Genomic DNA, 23,025 nt, shown 5'->3' with positions numbered 1-23,025 from the left:
AGCCTGCACTGATTCCATTTTTACCCGAGTTCCACTTCATTTGTGTCATGTAGACTTAGCCTGTTTGTGTTCTATTATACCCTGCCCAAAGAGGAAAATGTTTCGCTATTTCTGCGAAAGCCAGGCACAGGCTATTCTTCTTCCAGACAGCATCCCATAAAAAGAAATGGCTTCACTAACCCTCTCAAATAATTGCTGGGTTTTTTTTCACTTCTTTAGAAACAGGTTATTTCAGATAATTTTCTGATTGGCTCCCTCAAGAAACCTAGCTCTACATCGAAACACTGGCTCTTCATTAAAGCCAGAGCATCCCCTATGGCACACACTGGACTGTGATGTTCATTTGTCATGTTCCGGGAAGGGGCGTGTGTTCACACATATGTGAGCACACTTACACACACCTACCTGATATAGCAAGTCTTGAAGCCTAAAAAGGGGCAGAGCCTTTCTGTCTGTTCTATTGGAACATGTATTACTGCCATTGAATGCCTATATTCCCTCTTGCTTTCTACAAGGTACAAGGGGGACATTATTAAAACCTAGACAAGATCCCAACTGTTTTAACGTAGGAGTTGAACCTTGGAGATTGTGGAGAGAAGTGAAGGGAAGAAAGGCCAACCCACCCCAAACCTGAGCCTTCCCAATTGACGGAAGGCAACTTCATCTTTAAAAATACTCTGAGCCAGTGACCCCATTACTGTTCTTTGACATGTTCTTTTTTGACATCCTGTCTATTCACTGATGTTCCCAGTTCTTCCAAAAGCCAGTAGCCAAAATCTTAGCACACTTCTAGGGTCACATTCTGCCTTCTTTTTTTAACTGCTTGTCTTAAAATACTTACTTTGCTTTTGCTTCAGTCTGTCACTTTATGTATCAATTACATATGGCCTTTCAACAGCAGAACACACCATCTGGTCCACAAACTGAAGCCCACACCCTTATGCCTGAGTTTATTCCTTCCCCAAACATTTATTTGTTGTTGTATAGACATGGGCTATGTCCTCAAATGAGATGCAGGTGACATACTGGATGTACGAGGTTTATTATACCTGAGGTTTGTTAGACAATAACCAGACTGTACTTCAAGTCAGGTGAAACACATTACCATTCCTCTCCTTTTCAGAAGGTTCTGGAATCATCCAGCAAAGACCCATCCTCTCCCAGTCCCTTTAACAGAAATGCTACACGAACTATCCCATATTCTATTTTTCCCCTCTCTTCAGGTGCAGAGCATGGTTAAATTTTTAGCATGGATATGTAAATTATTATATGGAACTTCTGAAAGAAAACTTGTACTAAAAACCTAAATCCAGTGTTTATTTTGACAGTACTCAGAATATTGAGCTGAAGTCAGCTCTACTTTCCTGAAGGTCTCAAAATTGTATTCTACTTGCACGATTCCTCTTCGGTTCCTGCCTGTCATACACACCCTCCCCTTTCTCTGGCACTTGCTCTTCCTCTCTGTCTACCTTCTAGACCGAGAGTACCACAAGGCTCATTTCTTGACCTTCATTCAGCTCATTACTGCATGGCTCTACCTCTAAGCTAAAGACACTCCAACCTATGTCTCTGACCCTGATCTTGCGGCCACCACACAGGTCTGAATTTCCAATCCTTCTAGAACACTTGCCCTTTTATTTCTGAGAGTGTCCCATGCTCACTCTCCTCTAGATATTTGAACAAACTATTTTCTCTTGACTAGAACACTGTCTGCCCCTTACTCCATCCCTGTCCCCACTCAGGGGTCCAAAAAGCCACCAAAAGTCTCTTTTGATGTCCCTCCTGTGCTCTGTCACAAACCCCTGCACCTCTGTTGTCACAGCACTCACCACACTGCCAGCCTCCCAGCACTAAGCTGACAGCTCCACCAGGGCTGGGACTGCACTCTCTTTATCACTGTAACCCCAACACCTCTGCTGGTGACTAGCACCTAATAGGTGTTCAGTAAATGTTTGATGTGTGAACGAATGTTAAATGACCCACAAGCAGATAGATTCAAATCTGAAGTCAAGTCATCCCACCAAAACTGCTAGCCGCTTCCTAATTTCCCTGTTTCTATGCTTGATACCACCATCCTTCAAGACATCTCCTACTCAAAAATCATTTAAGCCTTTCTCTCCATCATCTATAACCACTATAGTCATTCACAAAGTTCTGTCAAATTCTTTGTTCAGTCTCTCTCCGGTTTACCCTCTTCTCCAACAAACCCATTTACGATTCCCTGCTTTTCAGCTTGATAACTTCTTCTCACTAACCATTCCTCTGTGTTGCAGAGCACCCTGTGCCAACCTCTGTCTTGGCACTTACCACACTGAATTCGAAGTTTCATGTCCTTATCTATCTCCCTCACTGAGCTCAAAGCTCCTCAGGGCAGGGACGGTGCCTTATTTCCCATGTCCCCAGCTCCTACCACAATGACTTGAACAATTTAAGTGTTCAATAAACAAAAATTAGTGCTCATGAATTGTTTGTTAAATGAATGAATGACCCCCCGGCCTAAATCCCTGGTGCTACAGTTTAAGGTATTGTCTGGACCATCTTCAGGGAAGATAAAAAACAAGACATTACCTCATTATAGCAATGCTTCATGAATTTGAATGTCATTATCACATTTTCCCCTTTAGACCTCACTTCTTTGGGTTCAATACTTCTTGTTTCTTTAATCTTTCCTCAGCTATATCATATTTCTGTAATTTTTGTCCAATAAATAACAGACAAGATTTTCATCCACCCAAGAACAATCTCTGAGTCAACGTTTGGTAAGCTGTTCTCAGACTAATGATGGTTAGCTCCTTTCAGATGCTGATGAGGAAGCGGCTTGGGACAAAAAAAAAAAAAACAGAAAGATATGAGCACAGATATTTGGAGTATCCACTTGCTAAACTTGCTCTCAAACCTAAGAAACAATACAAATCATCTCTAACACAGGGCCCTGTTAATACCATATGAGAATGGAGCCAGGAAATCAGTTGGAGGGGAAAAAGGGAGTTCAAATGAGTTAGCCCATAGTTCAAGTAGAAATGGAATAAAACACATTTTTACCACCCCCTACACATACAAAACATGTACAGATTTATATATAGTATAAGTAATGGGAAGCATGCCTCATTAAGAGACCACAGAAACCAGATTTACAAGCAAGAATGATTTTACGATTGGAAGCTGAAGGCAGGTTTACCTAGAAAACCTCATGATAGATATTACCCCCATCCTTCTACACACATGTCCACCGCCATACCTGAGACAGTGCCAATCTAGACACAAATGCTTTGCTCTTATTATATTTAGCTACTGTGATTCAGTACTTAAGTGAGTGAAAGTAAGAAAAAACTTTTTCTGTTCCCTGGTGTACGGTAACCCACACTGGCCTCCACTGAAGATCTGCCTCTTCATGAGGCTCATCTATTCAGGAGATCCCTAGTCTCAGGATAGGTTCCACTGAAGCCCTTAAACCTCCCTAGGGTGGCCACAGAAAGCTTGCTTTCCACTCATGGCTCCCCTGTCCCCAAGTTATCCACACATAAGCCCACAGAAGATTAACACAGACACCCTCTCCCCTCACACACAGTGACACACATTTATAGATACACAGATTACACTCTCAGTCACTCACTCTTGCAAAAATACACATACTCGTATATAGTGATGCATACTTATGCGTGCAAATATAGCCCGCTGTCAACCCACAGAGACCCCATGAAGATATTTCTCCTTCTTTCTCTTATATTCATACTGGTTCAGAAACAGGCAAATGTCCATTGGTAGATATTGAGAGGGTATCTGTTTTGGCAGACAGAAGTGGGTGTCAAGTGGGTGAGTAGACAAACAACAGGGAGAAGGTGGTGGCTGAGTGAGAACGGGTAGGTAGATGACAGAGTGACTGAGTAGGAAGAAGGACAAGTAACCAAGCATGATAAGATTCTAGAATATCATATTTTCCAACCTTTTAACTCTCGCTGTGGTTTTCCTTTGAACATTTTCCAAGTCTCATATCTCCCTTCTCTTTGTCTGGCAATCTTTAGCTCTCTGTTTCAGTCTCTCTTCCTCTGTGTGTGTGTGTGCGTGTGTGCGCGTGTGTGTGTGTGAGTGTGCGTGTATTTTACTTTCTCATAACAAAAAGCTTACTCTAGTGCCAGGTAATATTTTAAAACAACATGATCCCTGATAGGTAAATGTAACTGCATGTAAGAATTATTTGTAGTAATGAATTTGTGGAAATGTAATGAGAAAAAGAAAATGTACTTGTTTATTCTTTTCAGGAAATTCCTCTATTCCCCTTGGTTTTCATCAGCTATATTTTTGGCAGGCTGTGGGCATGGAAATGTGAAGACATCACTCTCAAAGAGAATTATAATAATCACATCTGATTTATACACATGTCACCATAGGGTTAGGCAGTTGGAAACTCCAGTAATCAAAATGGGTAGGCACCTAAAATTAAGGATATGCCATACTTTTGATAACTCTGGTTTTCAACATTAGCAGTAGCTCATAGATTTTTTCCCAGACTTCTAAAGTATTCATAATGGCAAGACAGGTTTATATCTTATAAGCTGAGAACCAAAACAAGCTATAGATGCTAATATACATCCTGCAAATCTATTACAAAAATTTAATTCATTTGGATTTCTCAAGCATATACTAGGTATGCTAGACTCTAAGGAAGATATTGAAGAAATGAAAGATACCGTGCCCGGCCTCAAAGAATTTATGGTATAGTTGGGGTGTGTTGGATTGGCCTTGTCAGATTTCAGTTGAGTACTAAAGAATAGATAGGAGTCCCAAGCAGGCCAAGAGAAGAGTATGAGTAAAAGTTAAGAGTCAGAAAAGAGAGTGGTATGTTTAGCAGACAGGAGGCCATCCAGGACAGATGAAGGCAACATGTTTGAGAGTGGCAAGAGGAAAAGACAGATGGACAAGCATGAGAACCAAGTTGTACAAGACTTAGAATATCAAGTTGAGATCTGTCACCAATAGAGTCCCCTAAATTTGACTCCTTTTATAAAGCCAACATTTATTAATACAATAATATCAATCTTTTCTAAGGGGAAGAACTCATGCAACAATGAAAATTCCAAAATGTGAAGCACTTTTATAGAAATGCAACACATATCATAAACACATTGGGAGTAGTAAGTGAAAAGAGAGGTAATAGAGAAAATAATTACTCTGATATGCCTCGCAACTATAATAACTGTCATGAACACAATTATTCTTTCAAATTGAAAAATTAATTGAACCACTAGCAGCTTTCTGAAGGATGTTTAGGTAGACTGGACAATTAACTACGGATAATAAACTATATACTAAGTATCCCAAAACCTCTAATCCATTTTGACTACATGTTAAGAAGACAGGCTGGCTTCTGGTTATTCTGACCTTCCATCTACAATGTAATGATCTGTTTATTCTTTATAGAACAAATAAATATTAGAGACCACTAATCCTAATCAGGGAGGTTAGTACAAAAAGGTTACTTATAAATGCCAACAATGAATCTCCAGAACAAAAAAGTACAAATAAACACTGCATCAGTCGCTGGCCAGAAAGTCAGACCCCTTCCCCTTCTCCTGTAGGACTCCCGTATACTCAAGGCCATCTCCCCCATAGCTTCTGACAGCTGGCTTTCTCCTTTTTCCTTGGGGAAGAATCAGGCAGATTAACAGGATAATCCTAAATGCTCTTCTAAATTAAAATTAACTCAAAGAAGTGAGTATATGTGACACTAAATGTCAGACTTCCTTTATGCTTAATGTGGAGAACTAATATCCTTTTACACTTGGCATCAAACCAAAGTGACCTCCACCCCCCACCCCTCCCCCACATAAAAGCAGCACCTCCCTCTCCCTCCCCAAAGTCCAAGATGTTCCAGACAACATAACAAACCACGCGGTTGGGAATGATTCATATGTTTCCACTCTCTGTCCAAAAATGAGCAAAAAAGTTTCCACTTAATTTATAATTTGAATTTTCTGCACATTTCCTAAAAACTTAAAGGGGAACAATTCGAAATTTGGCCTTTTCTTTCTCCAAAAATTACTGATTAGTTACAGAGTAAAGCGTCTTTTTTGGTAAAATACTTTTGTGCTCCATCCATCCCTGGAGACAAGGAGTATAGCTGCATGATGCCAAATATCTAATCAATCATCCAATGTTTTCATGTTTTCGGATGTTTTCAAAAAGCTGGTGTTCTGTAGATACAGGCTTATTCTATCCAGTCTTTTGTTATCTCAACAGTACATATGGATACAGATTTTTCTGTTTGGAATATTTCTCAAGGCCAATGCCTTATTATAGTTCCAACACCTGCAAATATTTGGCAGAGATTGTTCTATCCTCTCCATATCCCCCACTCTTCCTGCCCCCCGCCCCCATCTCTTGTCATTAAAAAGCTGTAAGTTTATACAATATGTCTTTTCCTTGATGCTGTTAATCGTTTATCTGTGACCTATGAAATGTGCAGTTGCTGGAGCATAAATTTAACTTTCAAATCACATTTCATGGGGGACAACTTAGGCCCAAAACAAATTGGCAGCAGGCTACAGTAGAAAGCATACTTTACTTAACACTAGAAGCTGAGTTCCAGTTCCCATTCTGACTTTGACCAAACACTTAACCTATCAAAGCCTCCATTTATACCACTTTAAAGTATAGGACTTCAACTAGACCAAGTCCAAAGCCTGCCATCTCATGATTCTAAGAATTGAAGGCAATGAGATGATTATTCTCTGCACTCTTGATATGAATGAGAATATCTCCCTGAGTGAAATCAACAGAGAAACACTGAACTTTGTATAAATTTATAAATATTAAATATAGATAATAATCAAAAAAGGCACAAACCAATGTCAGTATGATGCTCAATATTGCTTTCAATAAATTACAGGCAGGAAAATGTATACTATTCTGAGTATTACTACCCTCATCAACATCATAATTTTTACATAAGTTATAATGATTTTTCCATAGCACAGCAAAAGGAAAATCTCCACTCCCTTATTGCCCTACTTTCACCCTGTCTGGCTCTTCCTTCCAGCTTGTCTTATATATCCAGGCCCTGTATTGGGGTGGTAATCTTATTTTTCAAATATTTTATTTCTCTGGAATTTCTGTGAAGTAGCTCCCTTCTTAAGAGAAATTAAACCTCATAGCAGGCAGGCAATGGGAATAAAACAATTTGCTAGGTCTGACATTTGTTAATATCAACATGAGGTAGTAGTGCTTTAAAAAATAAGCACTTAGACTAGCACATAAATATTATATGGCACAACTTCAGAAAACTCTGTCCTCTGAAGAGGAACTTCCAAGATAGGAACTGCAAACAAGCACTTCAGTCTGTAACCCACAAAAACGAACACTGGCACAAAATCTGATGCTGGATTAAATATGTATTGCCTTCAGTTTAAATTTTTAGTTCAGGCATTTGATTATCCCTCCTGACTTCATGGTACACTAAAGTCGCTTTTTTGTCTGTCTCTTTTGTTTTGCTCTTTAAGGCAGGCTTAGACTTAGCCCCATGTTAAGAGCTTGGTGGCAATTTGTACTGGCCGGTGCCAAAACTTTGTTTCTTTAGCGTACTGAGTGTGTGAACACATGCACTGCTGTCCTCCACAAAAAACCCTGGCCTACGCAGATACACTCAGATACCTCCACCCACACCTACACGGACAAACCCAACCTTCCCATTGCTATCCGCACACATATGCAAATCAGCACATATGCTAATTGCAGTACACCTACACAGGTACTCATACTTAAAAGAAGAGGTGGAAAGATCATGGCAAAGATATGCAGTGTGCAATATGTCACTGTCAGAGGAGAGAGGGCGCTGTTTCCCTGGACGGACTACTGGTGTGGCAGGCTATGGGTTAACTCCCCCAGAACTGGCTGTAGGTGATTGAATGCAGGCAGGTTTGTGCAACAGAAGAAAAAGGTTCCAGGGAGAGCTTGCAGGTGAGGAAGCTGTTCCTCACAAGAGCAACTTAGAGTTAACTCACTTGTCATACAGGAAAAGTGACCCGTGTTTTAGAGAACTTGATAACTGTGAATAAAGAGACAAAGTTGTGTAAGGAGTATGTCCCAGATCCCTTACCTTGAGTTTCTCAAACCGATCATTCAGGGACGCGACCTGGTGGTCTCGGTGACGCCCCACCAGTTTGCATAAGGCACAGATCAATTGGTCATCAGATACACAATACATGTTCACTTTCTCATTCTCATGGTCCAGGCAGGTGATCCCTCGAAGATGTGTGTCTGGCACTGGTTCCACCAGGCGGTGGCTGGTGAAAGGTTTCTTGTTGGGGTGTGTGGCCCGCAGGCAACGGTCACAGTAGGAGACCTCGCAGGTGATGCACGTTTTCACTGCATCCCTTGGCGGGTCTTGCTCACAGAATTGGCAAGCAATTCGCTCACTAGACATGGCGCTGCTGGGCCTGTAAGTCCTCTCCCGGCGGCTCTCACTTGGGGAATTGGGTCCACTGACAGAAGCCTTCTGGAAGCGGTCGATAATATTCTGCAGAGTCACATTCCTCTTGAGGCCGTCCAGGCCCCGGTGGTTCAGTGAGATAACATACCTGCACGTCGGACACTGGAAAGCGGTAATGGGTTCAATGGATTCACCAGAGCTGCAGCTCGAGACCAGGATGCGATGGGCACAACTGAAGCAGAGGCTGTGAGCACAAGGGAGCAGAAGGGGATCTTCAAACAACTCTAGGCAGATTGGACAGGTCAATTCAGACTCCAGTGTTTCCATCTTTAGTGAAAATAATCCTGCTGAGACATTAAGAACCGCAGAGGCTGGGCTTTCACCTGCAAGGAACACAAAGCAAGAGTCATTAAGCATTTCCAAAGGAAACGTGGATGTAGCGTAATTACACACTAACCAATGAGGCTTTACATGCTGGATTCCTCAGGGATGCTGGAGCACCAGGAAAGAGATTTGGGAATTAATCAGAAAGCCATTCTCTCCCTTCAAACCTGGTTTTGGCAAATGCCTGAGTTTATTTTCCTGCTCTAATAAATAGAACCCAGTGGCCACCTCTGAATCCCGGTTTACTGATTGATATGCCAATTCCAGCTCACCACATTGGCATGGCTCACTCTCTCACATACCCTCTCCACTGACATCTCTTGTCCTGGACTATGATGAGCCTGAGGCCCTGCCAAATTCTCAGTTTCCATTCTACAATATTGTTCTCTATTTTGCTTCCAGGTAAAATATAGAGGCTGCTCCTATTTCACATCTAGTGGATGGGAAAACAAGGTCATATTTCAAACTAACTCTCTAGTTCTTGAAATGATCCCATTCTAAGAGCCTGCGTAAAAAAGAAGAGAGAACTTTAGAAAAATGTAGCTCTTGGTGCAGGATAAAAAGTTCTTCAGATGTGTGAACTTGAATTACTTCTTAACACCACACATGGAAATTTCTGTTCATACCATTTCTAGTAAACTGAGTTATTAGAGACAAATGGGAAAATATTAAAATATAAAAATTATAAAACATATTTTATTGGTTTAAGGTATAAATCCTATGTATAGGAAAGAGAAAGGCATCTTTTGCTTTGGAATAATTTTTGTTCATCATCTCAGTGTCACTGGAGACTCTCATTAGGGCTTGAAAGTTTGATTCTGCCATTTGTAGTTATTCAGATTTGTCATCTGTCAGAGGTATCTGCATAGCTCTCTTGTAGGATACTTAAATACTGAGTACAATTATACCTTATGCATAAATACAATAGATGTATCCCTAAAAGCTGTTTTTAAATCAAACCTTTTAAGTGCACCAAACTAACTAGCTATTTAATGGAAATCTATAGGAAATGGGGCTGTAAAAGTGAAGAATCTTTTTTGTGAAACAGTCACTCTCAATTGGTTTGGTAAGTTTAGGTGTTTGTATAACCACTTTTTAAAAGTGAGATGTGTGGTATTATTATTTCACAATTTACAAGTGCTTGAAAATTGTTGGCTAGTATTTTGTAGCTTATAACATCTATCAGCATTCACCTATAGAAATGAAAAAGTAAAACAAAATGTACATATACCATAGAATCTCAGAAATGGAAGAGACTTTAGAGAGGACAGATTCCAACTTCCACTCAAGGCAGGAATATTGCCTTTGATAGCTCCACTGCTCAAATTCAGCATGTCCATAAATGAACTTGCTATGCTCCCCTGCCCTCCAAAAACAAAACACCCATTCCTCTTCCAGTTTTCCATATCTGTTGAATATCACCATCCAAGCCTAGAAACCTAGGAGTTCTCTCATTTACATGTTTATCACTTCAACCACTTGGTGGCTTCCAGAACATTCTATTTTATTTCATTTACAAATCTGTGTCTCCAGCTAACTCCCCCTGCTCCTTGAGGGCATCAACTATTTCATGTTTTTATTCATAGCACGGTGCCTTACACATACTAGGTATTCAAAAATTGTTAAATGAAGGAGACCTTAAAGTAGAAGAAGTTAAAAGAAGGGACCTAGCATTTACTGAACACCTCCTGTATTCTGAGTACTATCTTAAGAATACAATATTTCACTAAATTCTATCAGGAAGGCTGTACGGGAGGTACTAATACTATATGCATATTATGGTTAAGAAGTTGGGGCTCAGCGTTAAGTAAATGAACCAGGAACATACATACCCAGAGCACTGGGTCAGCCTAATGCTAATGCCTGTGCTCTTTCCCCTACACCTTTATTTCAATCATCTCACCTTCTTCACTTGACAGATATCTTGGCTATTTACAAGAGGGTTTCTAGACAGCATGTTTCCGCTTCTATTTTTGTCTCTCTGTGTGCCTCTGAGTTTCTCTGAATCTGCCTCTCACTCCTAGTCCCTTTCAGAATCATATCTCTTTCTTCTAGGCCCATCTCGACCTCACTCTGCATTTCTATTACTGTCTCTTCCAGAACTGCACGTCTGCATTCCTCAGTGTCTGTGCTGGAAGCTACCTGAGAGAATCGAGTCAGGCCTCCCACCAAAATGACAGTAGGTCAGGAGCATTGCTGATAGACCTGTCTCTGTACTGAAACCTTTACAAAAACAATCAGACTACCACAATGCTTCTAAATCTTAGGACTTCGCTGTATCAATTCTTCTGTACAGAGGAAAAGCTCTTCGAATTTTCCTGCAACCCTAAAAGTGCTTTCTAAGTGTGACACTTGAACCTCACTACAAAATTAAGCTTAGGACAACAGGCTATGGGTCAGGATTGCCTTGGATAAGGTCAAAATAGGATTTCTAACCAGAGATTTCTGAACCTTCTCGAAATGTTTAAAGACTGTTATGTGTATATCATATTTGCATTTTCATGGAGAGAGCATTGTCCACAGCATTCAAAACGTTCTCAAAAGAGCCCTCGACAGAAAAAAAGCCAAACATCAGTGCTCTAAAATAACTACCTTAACTGCGTTCAGCTCTATAAAGAATAATAGAAGATGGTTACAGTCTGTTGCTTCCGGTAAGCAAACTTCTTCTATTATACTGTTTCTATTCTGTTTTATTTTATCATCATACAATAACTGCTTTAGCCAATTTGGGGGAACTGGATATTTTTTCAACTTCTTCAAACATCTGTTCATCTCATCTCTCATTTATGAGACCACCTTGTTTTGGTCACACCTAATATTTCAGCGTCCTTTCAACCTGTCTCCCATTTCCCCTACCTCCTGGATTACCCAAGCACAATTCCCCTTAAAATTTCTTGGGCATTTGCCATGTGCCAAGCAGTAAATGATACTCTTTACATACATTATTTAATTTTCACAACAATCCTCTAAAAGATAGGTACTATTATTATAACAAAAAAGGTAGCTTGTCCAGGGTCACACTTCTTTGCAAGTGGCAAAGTCAAGATTCAAACCCAGAATAAAACTGAGAGTCCAGAAATAAAATCATATATGTATAGCCAATTGACTTTTCTTTTAAATTGTTTTAAATGGAGGTACTGGGGATTGCATCCAGGACCTTGCGCATGCTACACATGCAGCTCTACCACTGAGCTATACCCACCCTCTATGTAAATTGACTTTTGATAAGGGTTCCAAAACCATTCAATGGGGAAAGAATAATCTTTTCAAGAAATGGTTCTGGGACAACCGGATGCCCACATGCAAAAGAATGAAGTTCAAACTCTACCTCACCCTGTGCATAAAAATTTACTCAAATGAATCAACGATCTAAATGTAAATGCAGAAATTCTTGGAAGGAAATATAAGTGTGAACTTAGGTTAAGCAAGGGTTTCTTAGATGACACCAAATGCACAACTAATTGAAGAAAAAATAAACTGGACTTCATCAAAATTTAAAACTTCTGTGCTACAGATGACACCACCAAGAAAGTGAAAAGACAACTCACAGAATGGGAAAAAATATTTGCAGATCATATACGTCATACACGTCTAGCATCTAGAAATATGCTGAACTCTTACAACTCAACCATAAAAAAAACCAAGAAAAATTTTTAAAAAGGGCAAAGGATCTGAATAGACATTTCTCCAAAGAAGATATACAAATGATCAGTAAACATATGAAAATGTACTCAACATCATTAGCCATTAGGGAAATACAAATCAAGACCACACTGGGATACGACTTTACACGCACTAGGATGCCTGTAATATTACCTGACACACACTAGGATGGCCACAATTTTAAAAAGACAGCAAACGTCATCCAGGATATGGAGAAACTGGGACCCTCATATGTTAATGTTGTGAATGGAAAGTGATGCAGTTGCTTTGGGAAATAGTTCGGTGGTTCTTCAAAATGTTAAATATAGAGTTATGATATGATCCAGAAGAACTGAAGATATACTCACTCAATAACTTGTACATAAATGTTCACAGCAGCATTATTCACAGTAATCAAATGTTGGAAACAATCCAAATGCCTATCAACTGATGAACAGATAAACAAATGTCCTATGTCCCTACCATGGAATATAATTCATCAAGAAAAAAGAATGAAGTACTGATACATGCTACAACATGGATGATCTTTGAAAACATTATGCTAAATGAAAGAAGCCAGTCACAAAAGGCCACAAATTGTATGATTCCCTTTATATGAAATGCCCAGAAAAGGCAAACTCATAAGAACAGAAAATAGATTAGTGTTTGTCAAGAGAGGGGGGTTGGTGGACGGAATGGAGAATGACTACTAATGGGTACCGGTTTCTTTCGGGGATGATAATGTTTAGGAATTACATAGCAGTGATAACTGCACAGCTTTGTGAATATACTAAAAACCTAAAAGGGTGAATATCAAGGGTGAATTTTATCTCACTTTTTAAAAAGGGTCAAATCCAGGTCTGACTCCAGAGTGTGAACAGTTAACCACTATTCTGTACTGTGTAATTATGTAGTATTTCTAAAGTCTATTGAATTGCTAACTCCTTTCAATTGTTTTTCTAGGTTAGCGATTCCCTGTCTAGGTTTTGTAATACCCTGGGATATCTCTAATGGTCAATGGGTGTCAGAAAATGATCAGCTCTCAATTTTCATTCATTTAACAATTATCAGTTCCCAATTTTTATTCATTTAACAATTACAAGACTCCTAAAAAATAATTGACTCCTATATCACAAAATACTCGTGGGAAGCACAGGAGGAAGTAGTATGACAAAAAAATGAAACAATGGCAATGCTGCAACTTCAGAAAGTATGTGAATCACTAATCTGTGCAGAATTATAGAATTTATTAAGACTAAAGACAGGATGTAAACCTGATAGGGTGCAACTAAATGACAGGTAATCATGAAGTTTTTGCCAGAAAACACAATGGTTTGTCGTAAAATTGCATTTATGAAACATCTGGGAGGGCAGACCAATTGCCATGTTAAGAAATAAATGTCCACATCCACATGCACTGATTGTTCCCTTCCCATGTCATTTAGTTACTGCCACTTAGTCCAATAAGAATGTTTATGTATTTGCCCTTGTTCTATGATAAAATTGTTTCTGTATAGCTGATCGTCACCCTGCACCCCACTTCAGGTTGAGACCCCCAAGAAAAAAGTTGATGAGAATAAACTATAAGAAGGTATCACAAGGCTGTGTGAGTAGATGGAAATACAAAGGAGGAGTTTCAATGCAGGCGATTAAAATAAAAATAATACACTCTACACTTACAAAATGAAAGATTGATTTCAGCATTGCCCTCCAAATCCAGCATTCAGTTAACTCTGATCAGAGACAGAAGCTGTGATCTACACTTGGCTGAATTCTATTATTTCGAATGTCATTTGAACATAATTAAATGCCCACTTATTTCAACAGTTTATATGCCATCTAGTTTTCATCTTCCAGGTCTGTGGAGCATGGCTCTGGGCTCTTACTATCTCCCTGAGGAGCCACAGTCTCCCTTTCTTCACAGAAGAACCATGAGTTTAAATCTCAGCCTGACCTCTGGGCTGCAGAATGAGGATTGAGCTGGGTTGTAGGATTTACATTCTTCAGGATATTAACATTAATGTCCCATGAGCTCCTCCTTAAAACACTTGAAACTGTCTCTCTGCCTCAGAGGATGAGCAAATGAGTCCTGCTTTAGTCTGATGTTCCCTTAACTGTAAATTGTCATTCAAGTTGGACTAGGATCACCAGACAATCTCTTTTAAGATATGTTCCAGCTTTGACATCCTATTATTACAGAACTCTTGCTATCTGTTACCACCTAGGAAAGACACCTTGGATTATTGAAAACCAGCTTCTCAAAACACAAATCTTATTTATTAGTGTGACTAGAAAGGCTGACAAGTGATGGGCATCATCATGAAAGGAAATGGATATAAATAAAATGCATTATTTTCCCTTGGCTAAGCCAAGGTTCTGAAGGACAGTGGCTGGTTTTGCCTGCTGTATCTCAAGGAAGATATAATGGGTGTTCCAGAGGACAACCAAAGGGGAGGGGACTCTCATGGGTGTATAAACTAGTGAGAACACCTTTCAGAAGAAAAGGAAAACAACCAAATCCTAGAACACCATTAGTAGGAAAGGACCCCTAGAAGTTCAAAAAAGATCATTTGGGAACATGAAAGGCTGCCAATGCATAAGATAAAAGATAAAGATGGAAAATAGAAAGCTAGAAAAAAAGAGGCCAGGTTATCAGTAAGCATAATTAATAATAACCATCACCTTACATTTGTGTATCAATTTTATACTTTTTAAGTGCCTTCAAAGCCATTATCTCATTTGATCCTCATAGTAGAGCCTGGTTGTAGTCCAGCTCTAAACTCAATTAGCTGAGTGATCCTAGATAAGACATTTAAATTATTTGGGCCACAGCTTCCTCATCTGCTAAATAAAAAAATACCCACCCTATTTATCTCACAGGCTCTTGTGAGCATCAGATGAGGATAAAATAAAGTTATTAACTTGCTTTACAAATACAGATATTCTCAACATACATTCACAGATAACAGATACAGAACAAGTTATTAAGGAAATAGCACATGTTTGGAAATTCACTCCAAATGCATGGTTGACATAATGGAGGACAATTATACTCCCCCACAAGTTTTCTGAAGGGCCATGCATCTGATTGTGGTATTTATTGTGCTCATACGTCTCCCCTGTTAGACTGGAGTCCCCCTCAAGGGAAGAGTTGTCTCTCTTTTTTTCTTAAGCTTTTATCAAGTACAGGGAGAGCTCAGGACTGGAGGTTGATTACCGACTGACAGCACCAGAGCCAGTTCCTGTCTAATAGTTATTAAAGCTTACTTAATATTTTATAGTACGTGGGTTTAATGATCTTTTCTTTACAATAATTAGCTCCTAAATCTAATCATTGGCTAATTTATACCATATAGTCATCATAAACATTAAAACAAATATCACAACAGCAGAACGAAAAGTCCTAGATCTGCTACAAACACAAAAGATTAATCTAAGTAACCAAGAAACGGATTTGCCAAGGTAACACATGATAATTGTCAGAAATCGTAAGTACAATTCATAACACCTTTATCTTAATGCCGATTACACTGGCAGTTTCCAGGCTGGGGAACAAATGGAGAACAAACTTAATTTACCTGCTGCTACCAGCATAACTTTCCATCTATTCTAGGACTGCTTTTCCCAATCTCTGTTGCCCATTGAAATATTTGTAAATGTTTAAATGTTCAGTGACACACCTGGATGGGCAGTCACCTCTACTTCTACAGAATACAATTGGCAACATATGTATGTGGGGCATGCTGTTGAATGTTAGGCTGAGAGGACCCCAAGTCTGGGTCAGAAACAAGGGACAGAGAACAGAAGCCTATTTGAAACCAAGCTTCTACTCCCCTGGGAACCACATGGATCCTAGCAACACTGAACAAAGGACTATAGACAAAGCGATGGAGGATTCTGGATGGTAAACCATTTTTCTATCTCTGGGCTGTATACATTCAAACACATCACTGACCTGCATTAGCACTGGCTACCATGCCCATACATTATACCCCTAACTGGGCAAATTGTAAATACTGGGATTTTCTGTTTCAGGAGGATTTTCAGTTATATAATAAATTTGTTATCAGATATTTTGGCCTCTGTAAGAGGAGGATCCAGAGACTGGGGATGCTGTTCATCAACTAGAGGAGTCTGACTTGCAGGAAAGAGGCTGAGACAAAGCCCAAGGTCAGGCAGTCAGATCTCTGTAGGGAGAAAAGAACCCAAGTAGGACAAGTTTTACTAAGGATACTTCACTAACCCATTTAGGCTGAACCAACACCCTTATTGTATATTCAGGTGAACCCCACGCAGAAAAGGGAGTGGTGGGATGTTGGCACATTACTCAAAATCCCTCCACCACCCATACTTTAACCATCTAGTAGTCTTAGCAGCTTATAGGATTTCTAAGGGCAATGCAGGAGCTGGGAGATCGACTATTGAAAAGAATATGTCTGTGGTCAGGGAGAAGGGAAAGATGGAAAAAGAGAAACAGTAGAAAGAGCCACAAACCTCCAGTGCCCACAGAAGACTCAGCAGAGTTTTAATGCATGAAAATGGAGAGCGAAACATATATTGATCCTTCGAAGAGGGGGGAAATGAAAAGGGGACAAGCAGCCTGAACAGGGGGATAAGTGGAGTTGGAATTTCCTGTCTTGACACCACTCATCTGGTCTTCTCACTTGTTAGTAGGATCCCACACACTGGTTGAGAAACACTTTTCTAGTCTCTTCTCTACACTGCTTAGTGATGAACACAGTATTTGTTGAGAGAGCTGAAATACAGACGTTAGCACACCACCACCTCAGTACCCAAATTTCACACATCAAAAAGTGAACAATTGTGAACGTTCCTGAACTGTCATACAACCAGTATCAACATGTTATGTGTCCTATTTTGATGATGCAATGCTCTAAGTCAAGACACACAGCCTAAGTAAAGAGGTGCTTCACAAACACAGTGCCTCATCTTCCCCTTTGTGCAGAAAAGGAGAAAAACTTAAGGGACACCCCATGGCTTCTACCAGCAGCCAGGGAGTTACCAAGATCCCTAAAGATTGAATGACAGACACATACAAGGCCAACCTGGTACCTCTGAGAACAGCCATTTGATACCCATTCTGTGCCTCTGCCCTGCCTTCATCTCCTTTCTAGGACTCTCTGTCCCTGTTGGGAAAGAGAGAACCTGAGTGCTGAGAAACAGAGTGAAGGGAGGACATTCTCACTTCTTCACCAAGCCAATGAGGTTTGCTGAGTGGCAAAGACATACTCCTTCTGCAGTCTCCCTCTTAACTGTCATGGTGTCAGCAGATTTTATGGGCAGAGGGAGGAGGGAATGGACAGGCTCACTACCCAGGGCAATTTCTGGATGCAATTATGAGACTCCACTGGCACTGCTTTAGGATCTACAAGTTGGAGCAAGTTTCCCTGCACTTAGAGGAGGGATTAACTAAACCGATTTCACCTAAATCAGTTTGCACTGTTCAGATGATATGTTCATGAAGCAACCAAGTCATTCTGATTTGCAGCAGTACTTTCTGGGGATGGCCTTGCAAGGTACAACATGCTAGATGAGGAGTCTAGTAGTCATGAAAGTAAATGGGAGGGAAACAATCACTCCTTCAGGTCTTAAGCCTCTACCCCTGCCCAGCACAGCCCCGGCCAGTCCTAATCCTGGAGCTTCGAGTAAGGAGGTAGACCTTAAACAAGCAGGAGGCATAAATACGAGGCCGAGAATGGGGCCTGAGCCTAGGCAGCAGAGGACTCTGCACACTGTAGGTACTTTTAATGAATATTGTTGACTTCACCACTGCTAAATGCTAAGCATGCTCATGTAGCCGTGCCTAAAATTATTAATGTCACTTTTCAGTAGAAATTAACTAACTGCCCCCATATGGGCTAACAATGAGTGAGATTATGTTTTCTAATGAGTGACTCAGATTGTTAGGTTGAAGTACATTAGAAATGATCCAAGCCTTAGCCAAAAATAATCACCATTACTCTGTATGCCTAGTTTTATGTATGTTTTCATTCAGTTGTACGTGCACTAGGGAAAAAAAAGAAACAGACTTAGGACAAAGTAGGATAATAGATTTGGTTCCCAAGGGGGTTAATAATGGCAAGTTAAGGTTTTCAGTAAACTAGGGTTCCTACGTACACCCAGTCAATCTATTATCCCAATAAAAAGTGAATGAAGTACTTTCTTTGAAACGTATAATGCTGAGGGCTTACAGAACCCTTTCATCTTCAAAGGACCAAGCCAAGACTCACAATAGCCAGTACACAATATGCTGCCTTTTACACAAGCGTATTGACCATGAAAGAAAGGTCATAGGAATGTCCTAAGGCCATAAAGCCAATGCAACATCAGATTTAGGATGAACTCCCTCATCTTCTTGGCTCCTAGACTTGTATTTCAACCACATAAATCAAGTTGTGAGGAAAAGTCAGGAGAAATCTAATTCACATTATATATCTGTATTAAGTTAATTGATTGCGCAGGAATATATAAAAAATAGCAAAGACTCTTTCCCCCTCAGGGCAGTGATGAGTAGAGAGGGGTAAAAAGGGGGAAGTAAGGGTTAGGAGTAACCAGCTGGGGTAGAGGAGAAGCAGGGGAGGGGACCTCCCTATTCAGCATTCCCCTTCTATTGGAACGCTGCCAAATACTGATTAGCGTACTGGAAGGGAATAGAATGAGGTTAAAGGCAGCCCTTATGGCCCAACTTGAGAATCAGCAGAATAAACCCACACACAGTACTTGTCTATTTGCATAGCTTCTAATATACCCCTTTATAAGAGCTCCGCCAAACAACCATCACCATCCACCCTTACCACAGTCAGAAATCTTCAAAAAAGCAAGTTGGTTAAGAAGCCAGAGGCTGCATGGCTGGGAGGCTGGGAGTATACAGGTTGATGGGGAGGAGTCTAGGGGACGGGTGGGTTCTGGTGGGAGATTCGAGTGGGCTGGCAGGTGTGTGACGACGACGTAGGAAGACGGCGAGTGAGCGGGAAGGCGGGTAGGGGCGTATGGAAGAGAGAAAGTGAAGAACCCATCGACCCCAGGATCCCAATTTCCTGTTCTGAGAAGAAACGCCTCCAAGAAATGCGCTGCACACGAAGCGCTAAGTAACCTAAACCTGATCATCACCAAAAAGGTTTCTGTAAATCTACTCCGCCGTTATTTACTTAATTCTTATGAGCCAGTAATGGAAAAACCCCACCTCTCCCGGGTCCAGTCGCAGGCTGTCCTTTAGACCTAATAAGTTTTCCCTCTCCCTTACTGAGCTGGTTTCACAGCTAGGCCAGAAATAAGGAACCACCCAGACGGAGACTCGAGGATCGCTCCCCCCCGCAGCAAAGGGATTAAGTCTCGCCGGGCCTCCCCGCGGGCAGGGTGTCCGCAGCATCTCCGGCTGCCGCAGCAGCCACCGCCGGGCGGCCGAGGGGCGCCGCCCGGGACGAGGAGGCTGCCGGCCGCGGGAGCGTGGGAAGGCGGCGGTGCCCTTTCCCAGACTCGCGCCCCGGAGCCGGGAGAGCAGCTCGGGGGGCCCCCACCGGGCCCCGCCAGGTTGCGCGGGAGGCCTCGGGCCGCCCCGGCCCCGCACCCTGGAGTGCAAACTCCGTCCCGGGAGGGCAGCGACGGGCGCCCGGGCCCCACTGGCGCCAAGGGGAACGAGGGCCGGGCCGGGGCCCCCGCGGCGGCCGCCGCCGCCACCTCGAGCCTCGCGGACCCCGTTACCCCGCCCCGCCGAGCCCCGGAGCAGCCCTCGGCCGGGCCCCGGCCGCACCTGAGACGCGGCCCGAGCCGGGGCCGAGCCCTGCGCGGGCGGTGGCGCTCGGCCCCCGGGGCCGCGGCGAGGGGGCGCGTTTTACCCAGAGCATTCCCGGCTGCCGGCCCTGTCCTCAGCGCGCCCGAGGGCGCTGGGTGCTCGCCTGTCTCCGCCGAGACCTGGCTCCGGCTCCGGCGCGAGCTCCCCGGCCGCCGCCGCTGCCGCCGCCGCTCTAGGCCGCCGCCCGCCTTCGTCGCCGCCGCCGCGCAGCAGCCGGGATCCGCCCGCCCGCGCGCCCCGCCGGGGACGGCACGGCGGCCGCCACGCTACCGCGGCTGGGTCTCCCGAGCCAAAACTTAAAGAGTTTTTGCTCCTTAGTCCAGAGGCAGCACCATGACACCACAGTAGCACCACACTGTCATTTCCGCCGCCGCAGAGGGGAGGAAAAAAAAGGCAATCCCGACGAAAAGGAGGATGGGGTGGGGGCGACCCGGGCTGGGGCTGCCGCCCCGAGGGAGCGCTGGGAAGGGCCCGGCGGCAGGGGCGCTCAGCCACCTTCCCGGGCTCACCTTCCGCCACCCCCGCCGCTCCCAGCTGCCCCGGCCCCTCCTCTGGAGGCGCGTTTACATGTTTTCTCCCCTGGCAGGAGTGACCGGAGAAACCTGAGCGAGCAAAGGCAGCGGGTGGGTGGGGTTCGGGTTACTACTGTACCTACCAGCTGATTCCAGCAGCCTTTTCTCCAGCGCCCTGTCATCTTGAAGGAAGACACACGGAGAGGGGCCCGAGCGGGTGTGTATGTCTGTGTGTGTGTGTGTGAGAGAGAGAGAGAGAGAGGCAGAGAGAGAGAGAGAGGCAGAGAGAGAGAGAGAGGCAGAGAGAGAGAGAGCAGAATGTGTGTGAAATGCAGAAGAAAGGCTACGGCCAAACTCTTCTCCCACCCGCCAAGCCCCTGGTGCCACAAACCCCCAGGTTAGAACAACGAAAAGGCCGTTGCAACCGATAATGAGAAGAGAGTGCCTTGGTCCGCCGCACAGGTCCTCGATTGAAGCTGCTCTATGCAAAGTTAACTACAGAGTAAAACAAAAATAGTGGAGGAGACAGAAAAGGGCAGACAATTGAAGGAAACCCAACCCCTCTTTCTTTTTACAAAGGGAGAATGGCTGTGTTTTATTGGCTTTGGGCAGAAGTTGTGGGGATGGATTAAAGCCACCAAAATTTAAAAACAAAACCAAAAATAAAAGAGAGAGAGAGAAGGGTTTCATTTACACTTGCAAATCATTGATGGGCAAAACAAGAGGCTCGTTAATAAGAGGACAATGGGACAGATGCCAGCTATACAGGTATTCAAGGTCCCTAATAAGCTAATTGGTCCATCTGGAACCCAGAAGCGTTCATTGGTCTGGAGTCAGCCCGAGGGCTAACCTGTCATTGGCTCAGAGACCACCGCCCCACTCGCAAGGAGGCTGGGAGAGGGGAGGAGGAGGAGAACCCAGAGGAGATTCTGTACCTAACATGGGGAGATGAAAGGAAGAAAAAGGGGAGAAGAATGGGAAAGAAGTGAGAAAATGGGAGGAAACACCCCTCTCTCACGTTGACCTCTTATTACCTTGCATGGGAATGAGTCCAGAAAAATTAAGGTAATTCTGGGTGTATCCCATCAGAGAACCAATAGTAATTAGCCAACACCCCTGTTAAACAATGTGCTAGAGAGCACTGAGGTGGAAAGGAAGGCAAAAATCACAACCAAACTATCCTGATGAAAGTCTAGTCCTAAGAGAAGTAAAAGTTAATGAGTCACACCAAAAGCACAGGAAAAAATAAAGCAAAAATAGCCAAGTGGGACTACATCAAACTTAAAAACTTCTGTGCAGCTGACGAATCAGCAGTGAAAAGGCGAGAATGGAGAGAATATATTTGAAAACCATATATCTGATAAGGGGTTAATATGTAAAGAACTCCTACAACCCAATAACAAAACAACACGATTAAAAAATGGGCAAAGGACTTGAATAGACATTTCTCCAAAAAAGATATACAAATGGCCAACAAGCATGTGAAAAGATGCTCAACACCAGTAATCATCTGGAAAATGCAAATCAAAATCACAATAATATATCATCTCACACCTGTTAAGATGGCCATTATTAAGAAAAAACAAAAAGCAAAAACAGAAAATAGTAAGTGTTGGTGAAGATGTGGAGAAATTGGAACTCTTGTACACTGTTGGTGGGAATGTAAAACGGTGCAACTGCTGTGGAAAGAGTTCCTCACAAAATTAAAAATAGAACTCTGATATGATTCAGCAATCCCAGTTCTGGAAATGTATCTGAAAGAATTGAAAGCAGACTCTCAAAGAGATATTTGCATGCTCCATGTTCATTGCAGCATTATTCACAATAGACAGGAGGTGGAAGCAACCTAAATATCCATGGAGAGATGAATGGATAAAGAAAATGTGGCATATACCTTCAGCCTTAAAAAAGAGGGAAATCCTGACATGTGCTCCGACAAGGCTGAAACTTGAAGATAATATGCTAAGTGAAATAAGTCAGTCACAGAAGGACAAATACTGCATGATTCCACTTATAGGAGGTATCTAAAGTAGTCAAACTCATAGAAACAGAAAGTAGAATGGTGCTTGCCAGGGGCTTGTGGGAGAGGAAGGGAAATGTTCTGTAGATGTAGTTTCAGTTATGCAGGACTGGGGTGAGAGGTTCTAGGGAATCTGTTGCACAACAATATTCATGTGGTTGACAGTATTGTACTGTATACTTAGAAAGTGTTGGGAGGGTGAATTTTATGTTATTTTTTTTGCCACAGT

General features: G+C 42.3%; 1 protein-coding gene across 1 annotated transcript in view; it reads right to left on the bottom strand.

Annotated features, from left to right (window-relative positions):
- The window catches only part of LOC140695451 (probable E3 ubiquitin-protein ligase MID2), a gene marked incomplete at its 3' end in the record, with an annotated part of 60,218 nt that extends 39,382 nt beyond the window's left edge, over positions 1–20,836 (bottom strand). Inside the window, exons 1-2 of the mRNA XM_072958187.1 lie at positions 20,384–20,836; positions 8,093–8,808 (exon numbers count right to left, since the gene is read on the bottom strand). Coding sequence (XP_072814288.1) covers positions 8,093–8,752 — 660 coding nt within the window. The remainder of the gene's footprint in view (positions 1–8,092; positions 8,809–20,383) is intronic.
- Between the last annotated feature and the right edge of the window lie 2,189 nt (positions 20,837–23,025).

Source organism: Vicugna pacos, unplaced genomic scaffold (genome assembly GCF_048564905.1).
Source record: "Vicugna pacos unplaced genomic scaffold, VicPac4 scaffold_209, whole genome shotgun sequence".
NCBI lineage: Eukaryota > Metazoa > Chordata > Mammalia > Artiodactyla > Camelidae > Vicugna > Vicugna pacos.
This window is presented reverse-complemented; position numbering and strand designations above follow the sequence as displayed.